Consider the following 18,217-nt stretch of genomic DNA (forward strand, 5'->3'; position numbering starts at 1 on the left):
CCCTTAAACTAAAATTTTAAATAAATAATTTTTACATAATTAATTAGAGAATACTAAGTTTAGACCATAATTTTCCACACAAAAAAAAACAACAGAATGTAGTTTTTCTGGAAGAAAAATAACACGACTACCCTACCAATTTCTAGAGAAAAAATCGGACTTGGTTTACTGATTTGCGTTTCAACAATTTTTAACACAAAATAAGCACATGGACTACAATTATACACATCAACTAATGTTATGTAACAATTACTTTACCGATGTTATTCGATTTGAGAGATTTCAAAAGTAATATACATATTAAAAAGATTTACAAATCAATGGCATTTTCTCTACTCTATCTCTGACTGTTTGACCTTGATATTCGGCATCTTCTTGGTCGAAATTGCAAGTCAAGTCGACGCTTCTTGGTCGGAAATGAACTTCGAATCTGGGTGTGGAGAATCAGTGGCAACAATCGTGTAGGCAATGGTTAAATCGGTAAGAGAGTGTGAAGATGAATTTGGGGTTAAAGAGACAATGTGTACGTAAACTTAACAATAGAATTTTTGATATTTTACACATCTAACATAAATTTATTTTTTCATTATTATTTTGTGTGTAGACTTATAATTTTTAAAGGCAAACTTGTCATGTTCAAAAAGTTATGTAAAGATAGTATTTTCGTGATGTGTGAATAAAATTTCTTTATCTCTTGTACCTCAACAAATTATCCTCTCTGTACAGAGAATTCATAGTAAGAGGAAAAAGGGTCATCAATTCCCATTCTTCATTACATGATTTTTGTTTGCATGGCTTTTCATTTGTATCCTTCCTTATCTTCGCCATTCAAAACAGTGACAATGGAGAAAAATGTGCCATTGTCAACTGAGATCCATCATATACATTACATATAGTGCGCTTTGGATCCACATCACATGACATACCCAACTTCTAGTGGAAAATGATCCATGAAAATTATGCCCAAGGCATCGGAGTAATGGACAGTAGTGAGGCCATTAACATTGGCAAACCAAACCAAGCAACAACTACTACTTTCAGAAACCAATTTCGGAGTAAATCAATCAAAATACATCCTCAATTTCTGACCTTGAAATTCAGATGAGCTATGAACAAGTCATTCCAAGTATCCGTAACTCCAGGTAAGCACCAGTGCAGGCAATCATCGTGTTTCTTTCCACCAGCTGCGGACGGATGAGCATCAGCTCTCAACTCACTCATGCGGGTTATGTCTAAAATATGGAAATTCGACCCTTCAAGGGCTTTGTAAAGGTGTTGGTTCACAACACGAGCCTCCACATTCGTTCCATTATTCTTTAGAGAGAATAGTTCTTCAACCTGAAAGGGAAATAAAATAAATATTTAAACCTTCTGATCCTAACCAAAATACACAGCAGAGGTTAAACAGCATTCAGGCAGCTGCTCAGATTAAAGCAATTGATGTATAAGAAAACTCATATATGATATGCAACGCACTTGCTCAGGCAATAACGGTTGTAGCCTTTGGCAGGAACCACCTTGGTCCCAATCACCTCCTTCGAAATGTCTTGGTGATTGTGTACGGAAAATTTTGACCGTACTGGGTCGAGCTCTTTTTTCTACATATATTACCTATCATGAAATCACAGATAAAATGTGAGCAAATATACATGATTAACTAGACAGCGCAGTCCAAAATAGCATATTTTTAATCAGTAAGAAAAAGAAAAAAAAGGCAGAATCAGTTGACGACCTTTTATTATTTTGCTTCAACCCTACACTGTTTTGTCTGTGTCACAATTTAGCGTCATTCGACTCAACTTTTCAGAGCGCCAATGACGTATAACAAGATTCGCTTGTCAAATACCAATCTAAATCCTCCCTAAAACAAACAATTACTTCTAAGCTGATCCTAGAGACAATTCTACCATACCCCTGGATTGATGGTTGTATTATCGAGGTGAAATGGTATATAAAAATAAAAATAATGGAAATGATTCCAGATCTCTAATCAATTCATTCGAATCTCTCAGTCTATCATAATATACAGAATATTTTACACTGCAAAGTCTGTCATTTGATATTTATGAGCCAGTACGATTCTCTTGCCTACATGGACATACAAGCATCATTCACTACCAAGGGTGCAAAGTACTAAGGCTGTAATGCATATGGACTATGGTGAGCAGGCAAGTTTTCGTCTCCCAGCTTACCAAGTGCAGCAGGATCACAAGTTCAAAGGTTCTCATTCATTATGCTATTAAGAGTTTTAGAGAGCAAAATGTTCAACGTCATACCATGTGCTTTAAAACTTTATCCAGACCCACATGAGGATGCAATGGAGGGATAACAGGATGACCATTTTCAAAGAAAATCATGGGAGACTTTAAAGGATCAAATTTTGAAGGAGCCCACCACCTACCAACAAGAAGCAGAAGCCATATAAAGAGTCAAAATATGCTCTCGTTAATTACAATTTGTCCAATTTGAAAGCGGAAAGCAAAGACAAGATCCACTGGAAAAGATACCAGCAACAGCAGGAGTTTCAAAGTGCAAACATTGATTGCATTGGACATTAAACATAATCATGTCACTTGGCAGAGACGTAAGCAGCTAACCTAACATCACTTCTAAGTTCTAATATCTTTTCTGCAGTTGGAAAATCATGTGAACAACAACATACAGCAACCATTGAAAAAAACTTAATCAGAAATCTTCACGAAAATAAAAGATAGTCTACTGCATTAGAAAAGAAAGATGTTTTTACCAGTGTCCTGTATTGAAGATTAAAATGTCATGGAAGCTTGGGGCCTCTGCCCATGTGCCTTCTGGAACATCAATGTCAACTCTAAAACCCTCCTTATATCCAAGAGATTCCAACTCCCCACCATTACTGTTAGCGGACCACCTGCATTAAACAAGATTGAACCAAGCCCACATTAAATGTAACTAAAGTACGGGAATATCCTAATTCAAGTAGTAAATGTGAAACCCAATCATAAAAAATTTGAACTGTATCCAAGAACAAGAGTCATCATCATCATCCAAGCCTTTATCCAAAAAGTTTGGGGTCAGCTACATGAGTCTATAAGAAAATCAAAGAGATCATGAGTGGTTTATAAATATCTGTTTGCCATATTATATGCCTCTAAGACCCCTAGAAAGATGAGAATATATATACACGGACAAAATCTATGAACAAAAAGAAAAGTCAATTGTAGCTATACTGGACCTAGATGCCTCACTGGTTAAGAGTTTAAGCACATCAAGTGATAAAACACTACCCTGGCTCAGAATTGAAGCGCATACAAAAGATAACACAAGAGCTGTCAGGGATAGTTTCACCCAAGCTAATTTGTGATACAGACTCTAAGGAGGAGATATCAGTCCATCAAAGCTATAAAACAATCAACCTCTTGTCTTTTGCAGTTTGGTAAGGTAGAATTTATAAATGAAACTGATTTATTAGCCCGTCCAATATGAATATATAATACAAATGTCGTTCACATTATACTATAATAGCCAAATACATTATTCTCATCACCATAATATTTATTTCCTTTAATGCAAAGTTCCTCTTGAAAATAAAACGAAGATCCATCATCTCACACTAAAGGCTCTCAGAAAAAATAGCTGTATATCCTTCTTTTGAGATGGAGAGAAAACGAAAGTATCTGAAGAGCTAGCTCAAAAGCTGTATTTGTTTATCAACGAGTAAAACCAAGCTTCAGCTTGATACTTGAGAGCTCAACCCAGGGGCTCAGAAGTCTTGATATGCTTCATAAATATTGTATTCTTACCTATGAAACTATACATAAGATATAAAATTATGCATGTTATAGTTATATATGTATTTGGCTGCTTTAGAGTAAGTCAATTAAACTGGTTCATAAAACTTCATATTAGATCTTAATCTAGCTTTCAGTAGAGCCATAGCTCAAACTTATGCTTGAGCTCTGCTCAGATATTTTTTCATGGACTAGGTAGATTCTTAAAGCATGAACAAGCTCAGCCTAAACCTACTAAGCTAGGCTCAACTCTGCCCACTGATGCCCCTACTTCCATCACAGGAGGATAGATATAAATAGTAACCAGCATATGGCAATAAATTAGGAGGTTTCTTAAGCTCCTAGTTGTAGAGCTTCGGTATAGAACCAAGTTAATAAACTCGAAAAAGATGCCACGTAGAATTAATATCTTACATATAATGAAAGAACGCAGCAAATGTTCCCACAAGTAAAGAATCATCAGCATTTTCCAATTCCAATGCCATAGCAGACATAGCTTACCTACCATATCGTGCCAAAAGATTTGTCCGATGATACGCAATAGTGAGGTTATAATGAAGAAATGTAAATCCACGGTCAGATCCAACTGGACGCCACTTTTTCACTTCACCGGTCACACGTTTCAGAGTACAGAAGAGAGAAACAAACATATTTCTGTTCAGGGAATCGCCAATAAACCCTGCACTGTTGAAATTCATAAGGTCTACATGCAACATGAAATTTAGAACTGAAGACAAGATCACGCAAACAGCATTTGCTCCAGAAAAATTATATGTAAAAGAAGTCACTTGAGATTTCTAATTAGCAGGGAAAGGGAGACATGGGACGGAGTGACTAAGGAGCTGAAACCTGCCCCCAAAAGAAGTTTTGGAAAAATGGAAACAATATCCCTATATTATGTATCATATTTTCTACTGCCTCCCCAAGCGTTCAAAGGGAACACACAACTGTACCCGTGAAATTTATTAGATTATACAAGAGACACTCTTATAAATATCTATGTACCAATTATTTTCGGCATCCCAAAGGTTTAAATCTTTTTTGCCTATTATTATAACAAGAACTTTAGTCCTCTGCAGTTTTTGATAATGATACAGAAGCTCATTGCATTATCTAACTTCAAATATGAAAGCAATCATAACATTTTTGAACACTAAGCACACGCAAAATTCTGAAACAAAAAAAAAATTCAGACAAAGATGTCAGTTCAGCTAAGTTCGTTACTCCAATATTACAAACCATCTATAAGAAAACTTTGTTTTTCTACATGCATTATCTGAGCAAATAAATCAATCAAAAGGGTGTTTCTCTCTAGCACTCAAAATGCAAAATTCCAGGTAAAAATAAATTTTCAGGAAATACCCTCGCCTTAAGTTTCTGACAGTTCCTAGGCAAGCAAAAGATGGCTAATTACACATTCATTTATGTAAACACAATCAATATTCCGAAGAGAATAGAAAATACCAATGCTAGTGTCTCTGTACTTCTCCAAGAACCTAACGGGATCAAAAGAGGGAAGGTCACATTGCTTAGGCTTCCACTTCCACTTGATAAGTTCTCTAGCGTTGGATTTGTTACTGGCAATGCAATTCCATCCCTTGAAAATCTCCTTGCAAGTGCTGTCGTACCTCTGGGGAGGGGCGTCCGGATCATAGATCCACGTCCCATCCGAGAAATCGCAGGACTGGAGGGCGGCATTCGGGTCGGATCTGAAACGGGAGATTCCACGGGAGTGTAAAGGAATTGAGGCTTTTCTGAAGAGAGAGAGGGCGAGGAAAATGGAGGCGAAGCAGAGGAGAGAGAGTAAGGGGAAGAGTGAGAAGTTTCTTTTGGAATTCTGGTGGTGAAGAAGGCGGTGATCTTTGGTGGCCATGGAGGATGCCCGTGTTGAGTTCCAGGGCATCTTAGCATCCCCTAGTAGGACTTTTTTTTTTTTTAAGTATAAGCCCAACAATTCATTCATAATAGCAAAGTTACACCTAAATCATCATGATTAGGAAATTATAAATCGATCCAAAGAGAAGTATGCAAGTCAAAAACAACAAAAAAAAAATAAACAAACACTAGAAAATTCCGGGATGACTAACACTATCTTGGGATGAACCCGGACAGACTAAACAACAAACATAAAATAAACACAACACATATGGACTCGATCTAGGCTTTTGACTTTTCCTTCGTAAAAAAAAGATCGATCTCCAGTAGATTTAGGAGTTCCAACACTATGCATCAGAGTTGAAACACACCAGAAGAATCGGTGTGATGAAGAATTTACAACAGATGGATGAGATGATCCATATTTCACAACCATTAGAGACGATGTGGTGAAGAAACCCTAAAACATTCCTTGTTAAGAGTGGTAGATTTATGTCAGGGGAGAAGGAAAGGCAGGAAACCCGAAGGAAATGAAAGACTAGTAATATCAAAAATGACAAAGAGCTCAAATATTTGGTAGCCCAAAATAACCCAAATCTACATAGCATGGCTTTGTTATCATCCAAGCTATAAAAATTTTAAAATTCATAAATTTTAATACCATCTCTATTATATTTACCTTACTAACCCTTTCAGGCTTTCACCCTCACTCTCCATCTCTCTCTGATATTATCCTTTGGTAATCATTTCAGCCGAAAAATTGGTGGAACATAAGCGCCTTGCCTTGAGAATAATAAAAGTGGTGATGGTTTCCTCCAATAGGGGCAGGAATGGACGAATCGAAGAATCCATCTATTGATGTAGATTGTAATACTAGTTGATAGTTGAAACTAGTAGAGAAACAAAAGTCCCACATTAGAAAAGGATGAGAATTTTAAACACTTTATAAGAAATTGAATCTACCATGTACTTAAATATATGTTGGAGGGAATGTCAAATCTTTGAATATAATATATATATATATATATATATTATATTAATCCTTGTATAAGTTGATGTACAATTTAATCCTACATGGTGTTTGGAAATAATATGATATTAGGCTTGTATAGTATAACATTTGTGGTGATATGTTTGGATTACCCCCAACTAAAGTGAGAGTGAGGGTCTTTTTTATGATTTAACATGTTATTTCTTATACTAAGCGCTCCGTATAAAATAAAAACGAGTTGGAGGTGTTTTAATATTATACGATCGACATCATATAAGAATCACTTTTGTATAAAGTCATATTATCCCGAGTATTTTAAAAATCATCCAGACACTCGATAAGTTTATTAAAGGATAATTTTATATTACACGGAGTGTTATCCGCTCATCCAAATGGAGCTGAAAATTCACATCTATTGAATACAACTCTCTGCAGTTTAACAGACAAATAACTGCTAGCAATTTTGCATAAACATGTACATGTCTCTTGGGAATATTATAAATTGGTATTGAGAAAAGCTTCTTACCCTTTTTTCTATTTTTGTTTCTCTGCAACATAATAAGAAGTTCCTTTGAAAAACTTTCAGTTTTGCTGACTGCAAGTTTTCAAGGCTTTGTTGTAGTGGGGACAAATATCACCTAAAAGAAAGTGATACTTAACGCCTCAAAGCCATCTATTCTCCATAATTTCCCAACAACCTCTCTCTTCCCCTCTTTTGTTTCCGTTGCGCTTGCTGCCGATTGTCCTCTTCTTTGTTTTCTATTAAGCCTCTAAGATCGAGTAAAAGGATGGAGGTCCGACGGAATAGGTACAAGATTATGATGGATTCCGATAAAGGACGGAGAAGGAGAGAGGACAATCTGGTTGACATCCCAAAGAACGAGAGGGAAGAGATCTTGTTGAAAAAGCGAAGGGAATGACTGAATATAATGCGCGGTGGAACCATTCTGGTTGAATTCTTATGCATATCCTGATTGGAAGCGATTGTGCTAGATGTTTTTGAAGTGTTGGGAGCGTTGGACATGACGATTGTCGTTCTTTGCACATGGTGACATTGATAAATTGTTGATTTTACTTGTGTGGTGTGTAGGAGGCACCATTAACTTGTATTGGTAATGAAATTATATATTCCATTGTTTTAAATCAGTGGTTTTAGTGTCGGACAAACATCGCAATTAAGTTATTCCATTGATGAAGATAAGTGAAATTATCTATTTATATTGATTTAAATCAATGAAATAACTGAATCCACTTATTTAAACCAATGAAAAAGCTAAATTTATTGAATAGTCAAATCCATTATTTAGTGTTTTTTAATTCATAATCCATTATTTTTCAAAAGCAAAAGCACTAGTACAAAAGCTATTTTTTTTAAAAAAAAATCCAGAATCAATTATTTTGTAATTCCATTGTTTTCCAAAACAATGGAAGTAAGAACGATTGGGTAAAAATAATCGATGATGGATCTTGTTGAAAAGAACTTTATGCGTTGATTCCGAATATATAACTTTTTTTTTCTAAATTTATCATGTATTTTTAGAGTTAAAACGTTTTGAAATTTGGTTTAAGAGAAATAAAAATTAAAAAATAGTGATGTAGCATGAGTTTTGAACATGCAATGTTAAAGAAATAAGAGTATTTTTATCCCAAAAATTCATATTTCAAATTTGCCATGTCACATGATGAGTTAACATTACCACATAGATTTGAGTTATATTTGGTCTACCTAACACTACTGTTATAATATATATGTAAAAATTATACAAAAAATCTGTAGTAACATCATTCAATTTAATAGTATTACAAAATTAAACAAAAGGTTAAAATAGTAATCAACACAAAACCATATATTACAAGTGAGTCATTAGTTGAAAGGCAATCACATTGCATGTAAGATATCACTCACCTATTAGGTCATGAGTTCGAATCTTCTCCCCTCTCCAAATCATTGTTTAAAAAAAAAAAAACACAAAACTATATTAAAAAAACATAAAATAGTTTCTATTAATTGAGAAACAAACAAAGCAGCAGTCAATTGTGCCAACATTTTTTTACTTTGATATATGTCGGCTGTCAACAATCGCAACACAACTAGTACACTGGATCTTGAATTTTGAGGCATGATACTCGGTCAAAGGTGAAGGCAAAAATGAATTTTGGGTCTCTCAAATATCACGGTTAAATTAAATTAATAAAAATTATAAATTAAGGATAATTTATATTTATCCATTAATAATATTATAATTAAATTATTAATAATTTATATTTGTCCATTTAGAATTATTATAATTGATATTTATAATAAATTTCATTTATTCATTTATAATAATTAATTTATATATTCACATTATTTAAATATATTTTTATTCATTTATATTATACATATTAAATTATTATTTAAATATTAAATTAAAGTAATTATAATTTTTACCTAAAAATAATACAAACAAAATATATTTTACAACTCATAACCGCTAACAAAAATTAATAGTTTTACCAAACACTTCACAACTTATTTTAGAGCTTTAAGCTAGCTTTTTTTTTTCACAGCTTAACAGCTAATGTTGAATAGTTGTGTAATTTAATGTTTGGATAAATAAAACTATTGATTAATAACGCACCGCAAAAGTTTTTAGAATGTAAGAAAATATAACGAATGAAATAATTAATTTAAATAAAAATTGTTTTTCATCGGATAAAATATTTGCATTTATCAGTTGAGCACTCACAATGGTAACATTTTGTTGGGTCATGGTCCTCATGGATGAATTGTAGGCTACAATAAGGCCATTTTGATGGCCCCATTTTGTTGGGAACAACATGTAGGAATGAGACATGGTTGGCCTCCATGTTGACTCGAGCCCCACTTAACCCACACACAACTACACTAAACCCTGAGCAAAACACATCCCCAATACATTTTGTTGGCCCCAACAAATTTACATGAGCAATTGCAATGGTGCAATGGCTATTGGGCCATCAAATTTTGTTGGGAATTGTGATTTGTGGGGTTTAATGGGGAATGAATGTGTGTCTCTAACAATTAGGCATGACAACGAGGCGGGGGCGGATCATGACTAGTGCTCATGACTGGATAACTTGAGAATTCTCACATATATGACTAGTGCTAATACCAACTAAGCTACTTAATATTTTTTGGTTGAAGAAACACAATAATTCAATATATTATATTAAAATAACCATTACTATTAAAATGAGATATAAAAATAAAAACTATCTTACTCATGTGGGGTGTGTATATATATACATATATAATTATTTTCTATATATATATATATATACATGTATAGTGGGGTCGGGTGCGGGTGCGGGTGCGGGTCGGGTCGGGAGGAAAACCCACCCCCGCCCCGTCTCACATGCTGGTTGAGATTCTTTACCCCATCCCTGCCCCGCTCAAGTCTCGAATCGGGAAAAATCCTCGTGGGTTAGGACGGATTGGGTCGGGTCGGACACAAATTGTCATCCTTACTCACAATGGTATAAATTTGTTATCTTTATTATTGTGTATCTATTATTGTGGGCCTAGTGAGAATGAGAGATTTGTTGTTGATTGTAATGTAAGTGGGGCCCAATCAAAACAAATGAGATGAACAAAATAAACCATCAAAATATTATTGTTGTATCAACCCATTCATTCATACCCAATCAAATGTTACTTCTTGAGCATCCATACCCTCTAAAATACTACCATTGCAATGGCTAAACATGTTTTGGTTGTGCAAGATAAGCTGTACATTTATATGGAATGTGATCTTAATAGAAGTTAACAACAATTAACATTTAATTATCATGTCAATATATAAATGCACGTATACTTCCATACACTAAAAAAAAAAGTATTATTCACTGGATTTATTTTTAATATACTTTATGAACAAACGTACAAAATTTAAAAATGTGAAAGGGGGCATTATTAAATTTATTTCAGTATTTAGACGATATTTAAAACAAAAACAATATATTAACTAAAAAGTAACTTCTTCTCCGAAAAATTACTCCTGTTTATTATTGTTATTGTTTCCTTCGCCGGAAGAAAATAACTTGTCTTATTATCTGTTTTGATTGTGTAAGGCGAGCTGTATTTTATTGAGTGCAATCTCCATTTTACGCGGATCAGATGATGTTACCTTAAAACACTTTAATAGAGTGATGATGATGATTGATGAAGAGGGATGATCGGGTTGAGACACGTCATAAGGTATAGAGAGAGTCTAAGTAGACTCGCATATACCAACGTAACTCTCATCACACGTCACCCTCCTACACACTGCCAGAAAAGGACACAGCCTCTCCCCTTGACCCTGCCTGTTCCCTCCCCAACCTCTCCTTCTCTTCCTCCTCCTCCTCTCTCTCTATAACTCTACATATAGCGGCCTGTGTATATCTTCGGTATCTAGCTAGCTGGGCTGCTTTTTTAATTCAGTAGTTCAGGCTTGTTGGAGGTTTGACAATGGAGGTTTTTGAGCATTGGTTGTCGTTTCTCTAACAGAGCCTGAGGTTTCTTTGTGTTGTTCGTCTTTTTTTTTTTGTGTTTGGCCGTGTTTGCAGAGGAGGAATTTTGACGGAAAATTTGGTCGATTCGAAATGGCCGTGGAGTCCACCTGCTGCGGATCGGGGTTTTTCATTCACATACTGGTGATTATATTCCTGGTGTTGTTCGCTGGTTTGATGTCTGGGCTCACTCTAGGTCTCATGTCTATGTCTCTCGTTGATCTCGAGGTTCTTGCCAAATCAGGAACTCCAAAGGATCGCAAACACGCCTGTAATTTCATTCTTTCCCTTTCCTCTGTTACGAATTATCTATGTTGCCCCTGTTTGGTTACCAACAAAAATGCGAGAAATCGAAAGAAAGAAAGGAAACTCGAGGAATTTGTGGGAATTGTCGTTATGTGGGCCCCAACATGATTTGGAAGCTTTATTTACTTCGTAACTAACTGTGCCTAATACAGTTACCTGATTGCGTTAGATGATTTGTGCCTTTTGTTACTTTAGCACTCGAAACTTATTATTAGGAGAAAAGCAAAAGAATACCTTTAGCTTCAGATTTCTGAGTAGAATGTTTTTGTTAGCTGATTACAGCGGATTTTATTCCTTAAAATTTAAATGTCTACGAAATTACTATTTCTACCTTGTTTTACATTGCTGTAAGGATTACCAAGTTTTCCACCGAAATGAGAGTAGAAGTTGAATATCTATTTCTAGGATCTTAAGATTGAATATGTTTACTATTAGCCAAGTTAATCGCATGGGCCATACATATACACAATTTCCTCTTGTTTTCCCGCTATATTGTAATGTCTTTGGCAGTGTCTTGGTGTGAATTTGGATTTTTGTGGTAAGTTTATGTCTTACATAGAAGCTAAGAGTTATATGGCATTTTGGTTTGCACCATTTGTCTTCCTACAGTACTGTCAGGTGGTCGTACTCTAATCACGTACTTGATTTCAAAGAATTTGAAATCTGAAAATTTCTCATTTCTGTGTACAGATGTATGGAAATTCTTTTGTTGTTTTTATGCTGCTTGAAAAAAGCTTGTGACACTAGAGAATAATGGCCAGTAAGTTCTAGCATGAATCTGGACATATTCATTTTGTGAATATAGTGCAAATGCTAATAAATTTGTATGTTTTTACAAAAAGCTCTATAGGCATATGTAAGAGAAGAGATCATTTTCATTATTGAAAGAGGAAAACATGTTCTGTTAATTTTCATTATTGTGTAAACATGAATATATCGCTGTTTGTGAGTTAAAGTACATTTTACAATGACAAGTAGCAAAAAGAGGGGGAATTCTTCAACAGTTGAAAACAAAGAGTGAAGAATGAGCTGTGAAAACTAATAGAGGTTTCTGTGATAAAAAGTGTGCCTTTCAAAAAATACTGAGACATTGAGGGAAAATGAATGTGGTGGTGGTCTTAAAATTTTATTTAGGTTATTTTAGATGGAAAATCTGTATCTAGAAGCTTTTACCTTTTGAGGGCATCTTAATTTGACAATATCAGCTGCTTCGGAGTGCTATTTCATCAAGAAGAAGTTCGATCGCACTCTTCACTTTGAATTGACTAATTTTCTGTGTCGTATCCTGACAGTGAAGATATTACCAGTAGTTCAAAAGCAGCATTTATTGCTTTGCACGCTACTTATTTGCAATGCTGCCGCTATGGAGGTACTCATGACTAAATGTATTGAAGCGAGCTATTTTGGATACATGTACTGCAGAGGAGTAGTTAATATCTAAAATGTCTGTTCTCTTTCCAGGCACTTCCCATTTTTCTTGATGGTCTGGTTACTGCTTGGGGTGCTATTCTGATTTCGGTGACACTGATTCTTCTATTTGGTGAGGTCAGGAATTCATTTCTTCATTTAGTTTTCATGTATAATGAAAGTAAATTAAATTACTTGGACAGTCATATTTGAGATCCAAAAATTAGACCTATCTGTTTCGTCCATGCTCCTTAGCATTTTCTTGATGAGTTATGCTCACTAAGTAGCATTTTCTGGAAACGCCTACTTGATGGTGGGTCTGAATTCTTATAAGATCGTTTGTTTCAAGAAAAATCATGCTTAAGGAAAAGTCGTGATTTTCTGTTGTTTGTTTCAAGGGAAACATGTGTTTTGGGAAAAATTTAAAGATAAAAAGTGGGTAAAACAATGGCTTAATCGACTTTGGGAGGGCAAGTTAGTGTTAAACAAGCATGGGAAAACTCTGTATTTTCCTTCTAACGAATGAGGGAAAATCATGATTTTTCCTATATCATGATTTTTCTTGGAACAGATGGAACCTAAGTTTTCTGCATGTGCACTGGCGAAAGTGGTTGTCCTCCTGTCTTCAGTCTTTTGGAACAAATTTCACTTCTTGTATTTGTAGTATCATGCATAACGTGATAATGTGAATTTGAGTATCCACATGTTAGACTGACTGCAAATTACCTCTAAATGCAGATTATACCACAGTCTGTTTGTTCTCGATATGGTTTAGCTATTGGTGCTGCTATAGCTCCTTTTGTACATGGCCTCGTTTGGATCTGCTTTCCAGTTGCCTTTCCAATAAGCAAGGTGAGATATGTCGGTATAGGTACCCTCCATAGTTTAACTCTTCTCTTGGTGTAAAAATGACGCAATTTATTTCATTCATTCACGCAAGTTAGTTTCTTTAGTTTTTGCGTTCTTGTTTTGGATCTGCCTTTTTGTTCGGCAAGGGTGATATATATAGGTTCAAGTATTCTCATCAATGGACGCCTGTCTCTGAAATAGTAGTGATTACTATATCATTCATACACTCCAAATCCTTTTCTTAACTTTCCATTTTTGATCTTTTATTCAGCTACTGGACTTGCTGCTGGGGCATGGCCATGTAGCACTCTTTCGCAGAGCTGAATTGAAGACACTTGTTAATTTGCATGGTAATGAGGTAATGCTAATTTACAGTTTAGCATTTCAAGTTTTTCAATTACAGCCTTCTCATATTTTACTTGTGTCTGAAATTTCACTTTTCTCCTTTTTCTGATTGGTTGGCTGCTTGTTATGACTTGTTATTATTATTTGAATGGTTAATGATTAATCACTTGTCATTTCAATATGCTGCTAGTTTCTTCATCATTTTGATGTGTATTACTTGTTCATTACCTCCACCAGAATCGATTCCATGAAGCTTTTTTTTTTCCAATCTAAAAGTAAAATTATTCTGGAGTCATGACCTCATGAATGAATTTTGTTTAGGCTGGAAAAGGCGGAGAACTGACACACGATGAGACGACTATTATTGCTGGGGCTCTTGAGCTCTCAGAGAAAACTGCTAAAGATGCCATGACTTCTATATCTGAAATTTTTGCAATTGATATTAATGTCAAGCTCGACAGGTGTGATGCTTTTAAAGAATGAGGCCAACCTGTATATTTTTTGAGTCATATTTTTTATTATTAATATTAGCGTGTGAGGGGACTTGTACCTGAGCAAGATTCAAGTTCTTATGGAGTAGGCCAAAATCAACATTGTTTGGGTCAATGACTTTGATGATGATGATGATGCTGATGTTTGTTCTTTCTGTGTACAGGGAGTTAATGAATTTGATTCTGGAAAAAGGGCACAGCAGGATTCCAGTGTATTATGAGCAACCTACAAACATAATTGGACTAGTTATGGTAAATTGTCAGTTTTTATATCTCCCCTGCCTCGCTAACATCCCCGAACATAAACACAAAAGTAGTAATTATAATTTTTGTGGATTGTATTGGATTAAGGAGCGCATTGTTTCTATCGACACATTTGATGTCCCTGCTAGAATGAGGGTATCGATATGTATGAAATATTGAGGAACAATTGGCATAGGCTTTGCTTATTGATCAATAGTTTTCTGAATTGGTATGGCTGATCTTACAATATTTCATTTGGAGATTTCCCTCACTAAGAATTTTAAAGGCAAGATAGCTGTGTATATTTGGCCATCTGTTCCTTCTCTTTTCCATAGATGGCTTGCACAAAAAATGTAAGATGCATGGAGCAGATATGTCCATGATTTCTAAACATTTGACGGTTGAATTTTGCTAGGTCAAGAATCTGTTGACAATTCACCCTGAAGATGAAACACCTGTGAAGAATGTTACCATACGGAGGATCCCCAGGTACCTTCTATAAATTAAGAAATTTTGTAATTGGTAACGGCATTTTGTTTGTACAGAATGCATGTTTAAATTATTGCAGGAATTATTCAATGTGCGCCCTTCTAGTCCTAAACTGATATTGGATACATCTCTGTGTTTCAGGGTTCAAGGAACTCTGCCATTGTATGACATATTGAATGAATTTCAGAAAGGTCACAGCCATATGGCAGTTGTTGTTAGACAATGCAAACAGGCTGAGCAGCTTTCCTCCAGCAGTGCTTCTGACAGTAAGAATTGAATTCCCGCTATTATCTGCATCCAATATTTTTCGACCCATTCTAGATCATACTTGTCTATCACTTCTCTCCTTTTGACTGGAGATTTTCCCAAAACTCATTATGATGGAAAATCTATTTGGCAACTCCCTATCTTGTAAAAATAGATGCTGAGAAAGATGTCAAAATTGACATTGATGGTGAAAAGCCTCTGCAAGAAAAGGTCTTAAAGAGCAAGAGGCTACTCCATAAGTGGAAGAGCTTTCCCAACAGTGCCAACAATTCATATGGACGATCTAGGAGCAGGAAATGGACAAAAGACATTGACGCCGACATCTTGCATATAGATGGCAATCCACTTCCACAACTCGCTGAAGAAGAAGCTATCGGCATACTAACAATGGAAGACGTCATTGAAGAGCTCTTACAGGTACAATGTTCAGCCAATCCATGATGATACTGTATTCTTGTACCGTCTCTTTTTGACTACCTTGTGTTTTTCTCTCTTTTCTTTTACACTACTGTAGGAGGAGATCTTTGATGAAACTGATCATCATTTGGAGGATTCATGACGAAGGCTTCCAGAACAGTAGCATGCAACGGTATTCTGAAAATTTAGGGAAGAAAGGAATATCCCAATTTGGTTTATCCATAGGCTCGTTATGAACTAGTGTGGGCCTTGCAAGTGATCATGTACCGTTCAGTAATGAAGGATGTGGTTATGGGAAACAATGTGGTAGTTTTAAGTACTCTGAATTCAGTAGTGAAGAAAATATAGATGGTGGCAACTGGCATGGCCCTAAAATGAGTTGGCTGCCCATCGTAATTGTGCATCCTTACCTTCACAACCTTGAAGAGCTAGAAACTGGGCAGAGTCCCCGGCAAATGATCAAGGATTGTAAATAGCAATAGGATTTCCAGTTTGCTTGATCAAAGAAGACCTGAGTTTGGCATTATCCATTTACCACTTAATAATGACATAAAATGATTGTAAGGATAACCAAATTGTTCTCAATCTATTTGCTTTTCAGCACATTTCGATGGCTTTATGCATGCGCTTTTCTATCCACTTGTTACCCAGGCAGCCGTGGGTCAAGTTGCCCCCAGGATTCATGCACTGAACCTTATTTAGATTTGCGCATTTTACAGTGCTTTTCTTTTGAGATGCTACATAGCTTGCTTTTTGCCTTCTTCCTCTTTTTGTCAAGCTCATCCTCCGAAGATTTCAGTGAAGATGGCTTATCTCTGGACCTCATATAACAGGGCTCGCTCACACAAGGACTTGTTGACAAATTGTCCTTGGAGTCTGAACAAGCTGGAAGATAAGGACCAGTTTCATCCATCCTTGAACCTACAGTACCCCGGCCACGCTTAACACTGCCATAAACAAAGTATGGGTGTGAGGCCATTGAAAGAAAATTTTCCCATGTGAATTTATGATGAGCACCCTCTCGCACAAAAGCACAAATAAGCTACCTTCAACATATGCCTTGTATATAGATGTTACTGTGGCTCATCTTTTTTCCCTAAACAAAAGCTCTTTCTACAATCAAGGGTGTTCAAGTAACTTCAACATCAAACGAAAAAACTTGAAGATCTTCTTATGCTTCAATAAACCCAATTATCTGCCATTACTGCAATGCAACCTCAAAAAATTAAAATTATAAATTCCTAAAAATGCAAATTAAGACTAATACCAAGGAATATATTCCTCCAGAGTTTGTGTTTTTTCGACCATCTTCCAACTGATTCACGAGCGAAATTCCTAAACCCAACGAACTTATAGACCATACAGAAGAAGAAAAGGAGAGAGAAAGAGAGATTAATGACCTTGAGTGTAAAAATTCCTCAATCTCCTCATCCCCAAGACCGTCATTCTCTCTACAAGAGCAGTAATCAAGTGCTTCATGGCTCGATTTCTGTAAAGAAAGCCAAAATAAAGCAGAAATTAAGAATCAATACCTTAAATGGGGAACAAAAACTTTCATCAATGATGAATCAAAGTCTTCTGCAGACACTAAACCTTCTGTTCGGTAACGAGTTCATACACACACGTGCAAGGAACCTATCAGAGAAACAGTGGCCTTGATCAAACAGAAGATCATCTAGTCATGCATGGAAAGTCAAGACAGCAAATAACCTCCTCCTCAGTGGCAGTCTAAAAAACAGGATTCACAATGAAAAGAAGCCAACGTTCTTATCGTCCTTAGCTATCTGTTGCTTGGAAATAGTTCACATGTATAATATCTTTGGATTTCAGCTCTACATTAAGTACCCTGACAGAAGAACAAGCTATAACCAAGCTTAAACCATCAGTAACCCCTTATGCATATTGCATACACAAACACAAAGTCACTAGTAAAAGGAGAAAGGTAGCTGAGAAATTATTCTCTCTATCTTTTTCTCACTGCATATAAACTCATTCCAAGAAATTATTTGTTCACTCCTTTCACAGGACATCAAAAATTAAGTCAAACAGAAGACAATAAGAGAGCATAATAAACTGATAAAAAACTAACCTTGTTGCACCCCAACGAAGCCCAAGACTTCATGAAGCCCAAAAAGAGACAAAGAAGGAAGAAGACTTGCAGGATGCAGCTCAAGAAAGATGAGGACAAAACAAAAGTAAAAAATGAGGCGGGCCTGTCTGTTGTAAACAAGGAAAGAAAATAATCAAAGAAAGAAGGA

At 35.6% G+C, this 18,217-nt stretch overlaps 3 protein-coding genes across 4 annotated transcripts; 1 reads left to right on the forward strand and 2 right to left on the reverse strand.

Annotated features, from left to right (window-relative positions):
* Positions 1 to 843: 843 nt before the first annotated feature.
* Positions 844 to 5,710, reverse strand: LOC119982097 (protein trichome birefringence-like 13). Its single transcript, XM_038825295.1, has 6 exons — positions 5,232 to 5,710; positions 4,269 to 4,446; positions 2,747 to 2,887; positions 2,277 to 2,397; positions 1,477 to 1,611; positions 844 to 1,338 (listed from the first exon to the last, which is right to left on the reverse strand). Exons 1-6 carry the CDS (start codon positions 5,668 to 5,670, stop codon positions 1,078 to 1,080), a joined length of 1,275 nt encoding a protein of 424 aa, XP_038681223.1. The 5' UTR covers positions 5,671 to 5,710; the 3' UTR covers positions 844 to 1,077.
* A 5,239-nt stretch (positions 5,711 to 10,949) lies between these two features.
* Positions 10,950 to 16,562, forward strand: LOC119982144 (DUF21 domain-containing protein At2g14520-like). Of its 2 annotated transcripts, XM_038825353.1 has the most exons (12): positions 10,956 to 11,096; positions 11,203 to 11,416; positions 12,744 to 12,820; positions 12,913 to 12,996; positions 13,597 to 13,710; positions 13,979 to 14,065; positions 14,374 to 14,513; positions 14,708 to 14,795; positions 15,202 to 15,275; positions 15,417 to 15,541; positions 15,697 to 15,959; positions 16,057 to 16,562. In XM_038825353.1, exons 2-12 carry the CDS (start codon positions 11,239 to 11,241, stop codon positions 16,099 to 16,101), a joined length of 1,275 nt encoding a protein of 424 aa, XP_038681281.1. In that variant the 5' UTR covers positions 10,956 to 11,096; positions 11,203 to 11,238; the 3' UTR covers positions 16,102 to 16,562. The 2 variants fall into 2 exon arrangements, with proteins under 2 accessions (XP_038681280.1, XP_038681281.1); XM_038825352.1 differs by having other exon boundaries at positions 10,950 to 11,416.
* Positions 16,338 to 18,172, reverse strand: LOC119982145. Its single transcript, XM_038825354.1, has 4 exons — positions 18,049 to 18,172; positions 17,553 to 17,594; positions 17,360 to 17,448; positions 16,338 to 16,906 (listed from the first exon to the last, which is right to left on the reverse strand). Exons 1-4 carry the CDS (start codon positions 18,079 to 18,081, stop codon positions 16,654 to 16,656), a joined length of 417 nt encoding a protein of 138 aa, XP_038681282.1. The 5' UTR covers positions 18,082 to 18,172; the 3' UTR covers positions 16,338 to 16,653.
* Between the last annotated feature and the right edge of the window lie 45 nt (positions 18,173 to 18,217).

The sequence above is a fragment of the Tripterygium wilfordii genome, chromosome 17, assembly GCF_013401445.1.
Source record: "Tripterygium wilfordii isolate XIE 37 chromosome 17, ASM1340144v1, whole genome shotgun sequence".
Lineage (NCBI taxonomy): Eukaryota > Viridiplantae > Streptophyta > Magnoliopsida > Celastrales > Celastraceae > Tripterygium > Tripterygium wilfordii.

Coding starts and splice junctions, on each gene's coding strand:
- LOC119982097 (XM_038825295.1), bottom strand. CDS start 5,670: ATGCCCTGGAACTCAACACGGGCATCCTCCATGGCCACCAAAGATCAC. Junction 2,888..4,268: donor CTTTTGGCACGATATGGTAG/GTAAGCTATGTC, acceptor TGTTTAATGCAG/GTGGTCCGCTAACAGTAATG. Junction 1,612..2,276: donor ATAAAGTTTTAAAGCACATG/GTATGACGTTGA, acceptor ATTTCATGATAG/GTAATATATGTAGAAAAAAG.
- LOC119982144 (XM_038825352.1), top strand. CDS start 11,239: ATGGCCGTGGAGTCCACCTGCTGCGGATCGGGGTTTTTCATTCACATA. Junction 15,542..15,696: donor CTCCAGCAGTGCTTCTGACA/GTAAGAATTGAA, acceptor TTGTAAAAATAG/ATGCTGAGAAAGATGTCAAA. Junction 15,960..16,056: donor TCATTGAAGAGCTCTTACAG/GTACAATGTTCA, acceptor ACACTACTGTAG/GAGGAGATCTTTGATGAAAC.
- LOC119982145 (XM_038825354.1), bottom strand. CDS start 18,081: ATGAAGTCTTGGGCTTCGTTGGGGTGCAACAAG. Junction 17,595..18,048: donor CTTCGTTGGGGTGCAACAAG/GTTAGTTTTTTA, acceptor TTTCTCTGATAG/GTTCCTTGCACGTGTGTGTA. Junction 16,907..17,359: donor GAGGAATTTTTACACTCAAG/GTCATTAATCTC, acceptor TGTTTATGGCAG/TGTTAAGCGTGGCCGGGGTA.